The 7,331-nt window shown below is 40.6% G+C and overlaps 1 protein-coding gene across 2 annotated transcripts; it reads left to right on the plus strand.

Moving 5' to 3' along the window:
- Positions 1-219: 219 nt before the first annotated feature.
- vamp5 (vesicle-associated membrane protein 5) lies at positions 220-6,410 on the plus strand. 2 transcript variants are annotated; one of them, XM_079515394.1, is made up of 3 exons: positions 220-579; positions 2,756-2,899; positions 4,749-6,410. In XM_079515394.1, the coding sequence occupies exons 2-3, from the start codon at positions 2,774-2,776 to the stop codon at positions 4,902-4,904; spliced, it is 282 nt and encodes a 93-aa protein (XP_079371520.1). In that variant the 5' UTR covers positions 220-579; positions 2,756-2,773; the 3' UTR covers positions 4,905-6,410. The 2 variants fall into 2 exon arrangements, with proteins under 2 accessions (XP_079371520.1, XP_079371519.1); XM_079515393.1 differs by having other exon boundaries at positions 232-700; positions 4,749-6,409.
- Positions 6,411-7,331: the final 921 nt, after the last annotated feature.

Below are 7,331 nucleotides of genomic sequence, written 5' to 3' on the forward strand. Positions count from 1 at the left end.
CTGCACACAGCATTTTCTATAGTCTTGGACAGCACACAAGGACACCATTACTTTGAAAAGGCTATACCTTCTGCAGTATTTTTGTATTATTTTAATTGCTTTAAAGTTGACTACACCCGGGCCGTGCTGGTTTTAGGGTTTAGCCCTTAGGCTTACATGAGGTAATGCGCTACAGTTCGTCCACTGGGACTGGGCTGCTTTGGCACTGTCTGTCTCTTCCAGAACATATGCCGACCCATTCCACATTCCTTCCTTCATCATCATAAACACACACAATTACAACAAACAAGTAAAAAGGCCTGGTTATTATCTATTTATGTGCTCACATTTCCCTGCCCCGCAGAAGAGACTGTAACTTAATACGGTAGATTCGTGAGGTCCCACACCGCGACGTCAGTCATGCAGTTGGCTGGTTTAGTTGGTGTGTTGATCAGATACGGATGTGGGGGGTGTCAACCAGGCCAGCTGAGCCCACTACCCCGACTGCCCGACAGTCAGTCACAACTGAACTGCTCAACTCAACTGAAGTGAAAGTGAGGAAAACAGGGCAGTAAAAGGGCTACAAAGAACGCCGCAAAGGTAGCGGTGCGGTCGTGAAAGTAGGCCTATCGTGTGAAAGTTTTATTCTGAGCTCAAGCGCTTCAAATGATTCGGTGACAAAGTCGGACAGAAATAAAGTTTGTGACGCGCGAGAGCAATGGTAAGTGCATTTCATTTCTAATGTTTGTGCGTATGCATTGTAGCCTGTGGCTGTTGTTTGTTGTGCAAGTCAAGTATATATCGACAGTAGTACTAAAGGATTTTACTGTTTTAAAGACTTTTGTATTATATGCAGCCTATAAGGCTAAACAGTTGTGCACTAGTGACTAGAGGGCAAAGTCCTCAAAGGTGACAGCGTGCATCAGGGACCACTGACCAGTGAGTTGAAGAGAACTTCACCATATCACATCACGCTCAATACAATCACAACAAAAACCGGTTGATAAACCGGTTGATAAACCGTTATAGACTACTTTAGTATATAACGGTTTATCAACTACTTTAGTATATAACGGTGTAAACACATTTAATATGAATAGTTGTTGTCTTGTTGATGATGATGATGATGATGAAAATTGAGTTTTTTGACCAACTATAGCGAGTCTAATTGAGGGTAGGCGACATCCCCTGGCGTTTTGGGAAAATGTAAAAAGAAATGTCCAAAAAAATGTATAGCCTATGTTATTATTTTTCTCAAGGAAAATCATTCGAAAATGGCAGATCTACAAGCTCAGCACCATCATGACGTATCACGTTGTGAGCTTGTAGATCTGCTGTTTTTTTGCTATCTCTGTATGAGGCGGATGTGTATTGGGATGAATTGGGATTTGGTAGGAAAATGCCATGAGGTCCACTCATGCTGGGTACTGGATAGAGGGGGAGGGAGTGAAGGAAGGAAGCTAGGCACTCGAATGGGCAGTTCCTGAGCTAAGTCAATGCTCGTTTACCTTTTAACACTTTTGTTCAAATATTATGCCTAGCTATCTAGGCTAATTTGAAAACCTTCAAAAATAAATGATCAACTTCTGAACTGACTTCTTGCACCATGTCTTCTCATTATATACTACATTTGCTTGTGTAAGGTTATGGGACAGTCTGAGGAAATGGGGTGAATTATGAATCCACTCAAGATGCTGAGGTCGTACTTGTTTTGTACTGTCGGTTGGTTTCCTGTCCAATGTCCATGTCAAAAGGCTAAGCATCGTAGCCTTGACTTTCTGAGACACACATTTCCCCCCTGGCTACAGATGGCAAAATGTCATGGAGAAGTCAGGACACAAAATACTCTGGGGTCCAGCTATTTCTCAACATATCCTGCTCTAGTTTCTTATCAATCTATGTAGAGGCGTCAGGCTCAGAGGCATGCATTCTTCCTGGATATGGCTTGTTTGTTGTTAAGAATCAGGTGGGCTGCCTGTCTCGGCCATAGGAAACCTGCCTGGCAACTTTTTGTTGTCAACGATTGGCTACGCAAGTGCTCTCTGTTCTTCTCCTGCAATGTCACTCTATCTCAGTGGTTCTAAAACTCTATAGCACACTGCTGTGCCTGGGAATTTTGTGACAACCACATATTTCAATATACTATACAAACCATTATGAATTATAGGTTAATCTACCATATAAAGGCGTAGTGAGCACTGCAGGTGTGGGCCAGTGGGACTGGGAGAAGGAGAGTGCCTGTAAGAACTTGTTTTGCTATGTGAGCTACAACTGCCAATTTTGCTTTAAGTAAAATGAATGTCCCATGAGATGCTGACATCCCTTAGAGACCAAAAGTTTGAAAACCACTGCTCTGGCTCATTGCAGGAAACCACTCTTGGTATTGACCATTCAATTCAAATGTATTGGCATGAGAAAACAAACGTGTCACAATACAAATAAAAACAGTTGAAAATGGGGAAAGTATATACAGTTGGAGGGGGTACAGTATTTTGTAAACAGAGCTATGTCACATTGCATCATTATGTACATGTTATAACAGGGTATAAAGCTTTTTTGAAACAAATAGCAGCACTTTTTTTGCAGTCACTGTGGGACAAATGGCAGCATTTTTCTCCGAGCTATTTAAATAGCATACAGAAAACTCAGATTTAAGATCTGTTTAAAGGTAGCAGCTCTGTTTACATGGGCACGGTCCAGGTTCATGAGTCATAATGTCTCATGTATTCAATTGTGTACTATATTCTGGGTAACACCTGTTTGGTCTTTTGTCCAGGAGAATGGGAGGAGCCGCATGCAACAGACCCAGGGGGAGGTGGAGGAGGTTAGGGTCATCATGTTGGACAACATCAACAAGGCTAGTGAGAGGGAGAGCAAGCTCGGCGAACTGGAGGACAGGGCTGATGAGCTCCTGACCAAGGTACAAGTTTAAGGTTTATTGTCACAACCATCACATTTGTTCTGCAGCACCATGAAGTCGGACAGCCGGTAGAGTGTGTTTAGACTTTAGTCGGGATAAAGAGGGTCCCCGGTTCGCATCCCGTGTTGAAGTGTCCCTGAGCAAGACACTTAACCCCTAACTGCTCCCTCTGCGCAGTAATTATAGCACCCTGGGCAAATGCATACGTTTCACGTATGTGCCAAATATGGACCCCGGCCTCCCAGTCTCAGGGTATACACTCTAACCCCAAGGCCACAGGGTTGGTACAGTGGGAGTGGGGGTTGATAGAATACTATGAGAGTGGAAATACGTTATTTGTGTAGCCTTACTTAAAAATCACACCTGTGTGAAGTGAGGGCGCTCTTATCATCATACATCATCATCATACATCATCTAATTCTGGCCAATCTTTGCACTCAAACACTCAAAACTGGCCATTCATTGTCAATGGCATTCAATGTGTGTGTTTGCACAAACACTCAAAGCTGGCCATTCATTGTCAATGGCATTTAACGTGTGTGTTTGAACAAACACTCAAAGCTATCCATTCATTGTCAATGGCATTCAATGTTTGTGTTAGGACAATGTTTGTGTTTACACAAACCCTCAATGCTGGACATAGGAGTCCTCAAAAATATGTTTGCACTCAATATTACGGGATCAGTGTGGAAGTCCCTGGGTTGAACTGACAAATACAAGTATTATAAGCCCATTCGCCTATCCGTAGCTGCTGGATGGAGTAGCTAATGAGGGATCCAAAAAAGTAATTGCAACACTATTACCTCTTCCTCACTGAAAACACAAAGAAAACTTTGGTATGGTATTTAAATTATATAAGAAAGGTAAGCAATGTAAGTCAATGTAAGATAAGAATCTAAACTTTTACTGTTACTCCTCCAACTTAGTGCAAGACGCAAATAACGGTATAACCACAGGTAGACAGTCTAGAGTAGACTGGACATTACATGACAGGCTTTGATTAAAGGCTGTGTGAGCAAGTTTTCAACTTACTGTTTACTACAGCTTTTAGGGGTCTTGAAAGAGCCCAGGGAATCAACTAGGAAATGTCATCTTGATGTCTATAAATACACCTTAGGTGGAGCTAGATGGGAAAACAAATGTACAATTTGCATCCTGATTGTGCTTTATGGGGCTATTTTTAGAAAGGTATTTCCTATTGTTTCCTAAGATGAATGAAGTTAACTGGTCTCCCTGGGTATGACTGAGTATGTCCAGGACATGCCACGAGGCGCATGTCCGTCCGGGGGTCAGTTAAGGGGGTCACCTCTTTCCCACATTGGCCTGTTATATGATCGCGCAGTTATAAGGATGGATGGCCTGCCTGTTTGAGAGAAACTAGCAAACTAGCAGGCATGCCAAGATAACCGCTGTTAAATTATAGACAGGCCTTTTAGTTTTTATTCTAGAGTGAATAAAGACAGGACAGATGGATTTGAGGGCAGGATGACAAGTGACACAGGTCATGAGCTAGGCCCAAAACACAACAAGGTTTATTTTTGGTATGCATGTTGACTGATTGAACCACCAGGACATCCCAGCTGTGAAATGTAGAAGAACACTGAGAAAATAAACAGACATGGACTACCTAAGCAGGAGAATCATTTTCTACAGTGACTATAATGTTTTCAGTACCTATGTTGTCTATTGATTGAGAATATTTGAGTTAGTTGCTGCTGTTGAATTATAGGACTAAAGTGCAATATGTTAACACAAGCAAGTATCATGTGAGTGTACAGGACAAATCTGGATCATCCTTAAATAAGAGATTTATAATCTTGATTGTATTTTATGTGCCTTCTTTTTTCAGAGTATGGCCTTTCAAAAGACCACCCAGAAGGTGAAGGAGAAAAAACGTTGGGACAGCATTAAGATGAAAGTGGTGCTGACTGGCATTGGAATCGTCGTGGCAGCTGTCATTGTTGGAATTATAATCTATAGCATTGTCAGTGCGCAAGGAGACTAAACCTATTGCTAGCAAGTAAAAATGACATCATGGGAAATTAAGATTTCAGGACTAAAATGACAGACAAGATGGAAATTATACCAGTGGAGACAGCTGAGAGAAGTATCATGTGATGATTGGACAGGTCTGATAGTAAAAAGCTGTCACATACCATGTCAAAACCACTCTATCATGTCTGTGATGTTTGCTTGTTTAAAGTCATGGTTCCCAGTCTCGGCCATGGGTGCTCCGAGTTCTACTGGTTTTTACTTTAGTCATGACATGAAAGCCAGCAGGACTTGTGATATCATGGTAACGCAGTTAACAATCTTGCACAATGATAAACTAGCTATATGGGTGCCCAGGATTGAGTTTGAATGCCACTGATTCATTTAGGGACATACTGTATGTCAGGTTCACTCTTTTTCACTCATGTGTAGGTTGTCAATTGAAATGGTACCGTCGCTAACTCAGCTGCTTTTGTCCTCTTTTTTAATGGTTACATCTCTTAACCAGTGCTCTGAGAAGTTGGAATAATGGAACGTAGTATATCTACTTATGGTTATAGCTGTTATTAGTAGTGTGTTGAATTGACAGGTTAAAGTCCTAGTATTACCGTAAGGCCATTGGCAACACATGTCAATAAATGCATTTTCTATGTTGTATGTATTAACAACATCCACAGAAGAATTACAAAATGTGAAATATTAATTTAACCATATGTTTATCATTCAACAGTGGTGGACAGTAGCTAAGTGCACTTACTTAAATAGGCTACTTTGTTTTTGTAAGCGCATGACTTTCACTACGCTACATTTGAAATAAAAATATAGTAGTTTTGACTACTACATTTATAGGAAGGGACTCTTAGAACCCAAAAATAAGTATATAAACTATACAAATATAGTGAGAATAGCAGATCTACAAGCCCACAACGCATCACACCATTTACATTATTTTGGAAATGTTTTAAATGTCAATACAGCAATGCTGATATTGCTATATATGTTGATATTAAAAATAATATGTACTTTGTAATTTGTACTTTTGAATATTTACTTCAGTATATATGTTGTCCACCACTGTCATTCAATATCTAAAAAATGCAGTGGATCAAGTCAATAATAAATGTTAGGGGACTTACTGTAAGTTAAAATGTTGCGCTGCACTCTAGAAGAGGGTTTCAGAGAGTTTGCAGTTGAGGAAGGAAACCCTGTAAGGTTTATACAAAGTCATCACCTATTCAAACAAACTTAAGATAAACGTAATATTACCAACTCAAACAAACATGAAACAAGACAAACAAGTAGATGTGTGTGCTGAGTGAATATTATGCTCAATCCAAGGAGTGAGCACTCTGTGTTTTTATTTGCATGTTACCATTTGTGACATTTTTCATCTCAAACTGTCTAAAGGTGTAATGCACAGTATTTGTAAAAAATAAAATAAAAAAAGACAATATCCCTCTATCCCAAGGCACTGTTGTAATATGCACAACACTGATCATAGTGCTGTCAAACAAGTCTATGGCGGTCTCTATGAATCTACTCCCCCCTCCACTAGTACACCCCTGACACCCAACATGACTTTGAGAACAAAAGGAACAGAGCAAATCTTTACAGAGCTGTACTTGATAACTGCTGGAATGGAGATTTAAAGGGCATACTGGAGGAAGATTGATTGATTGTTTGACTGAATACTTTACAGTTGCAAATAGTACAGTACTTTTTTATGTTTGTTGGTAGGGGAGTCCACATTTTGGTGACAGCAGTAGAACGAATTTGTCCCCATGCCGAATCTCCCTCTGGTGCTGTGCACAGTGCCTGTGTGTGTCTTTCACGTTATTGAAGTAGTCTGACAGGTATCTGTTCTCTTGAGTATCTTGAAGACCAGGTCCAATGCAAGTACTCTGTCCTCTACCCTGAGCCATCTCACCCTAGCGTAATGAGCAGGGGTTAGGTGAGTTCTGGGTGTGAGGCCAAGTACATTTATTACAGTAACCATGACATTGGATGCAGTGCTCCAGCTAGTTTCCGTGTGTCCGATCTGACCAGAGAGGAGATTCTTGTTAATGTGTCAGCTAATTGAGGGCCAATAAATTGCAAATATGGGTCCCAAATGTTAAACAAACTATGTCAGGAATGTCAGAACAGGTTAGCTCCATATGGAGATCTAAGGGTTTGAGGTCAGATGCAGAGTTGCTGGTCGGTTCCATATATGCAGATCTAGGTGATGATCCAGTCTTCTCCATGTATAGCTATCCAGGGTTTGATGATATTTGATATTTGATATTGTTAAATCTTATGACATGACCATAACAGTGAATATAGTCTCCCTCTTTAATCTTACACTTAAGACAGATATAGACTATGGACAGGGTTAATTGTATGGTGAATGCTAGGTTTGATTGATTGAAGCATTTATTAACAGTTCGCAGAATTACAGTAC

The sequence above is a fragment of the Electrona antarctica genome (assembly GCF_951216825.1).
Source record: "Electrona antarctica genome assembly, chromosome: 12".
Classification (NCBI taxonomy): domain Eukaryota; kingdom Metazoa; phylum Chordata; class Actinopteri; order Myctophiformes; family Myctophidae; genus Electrona; species Electrona antarctica.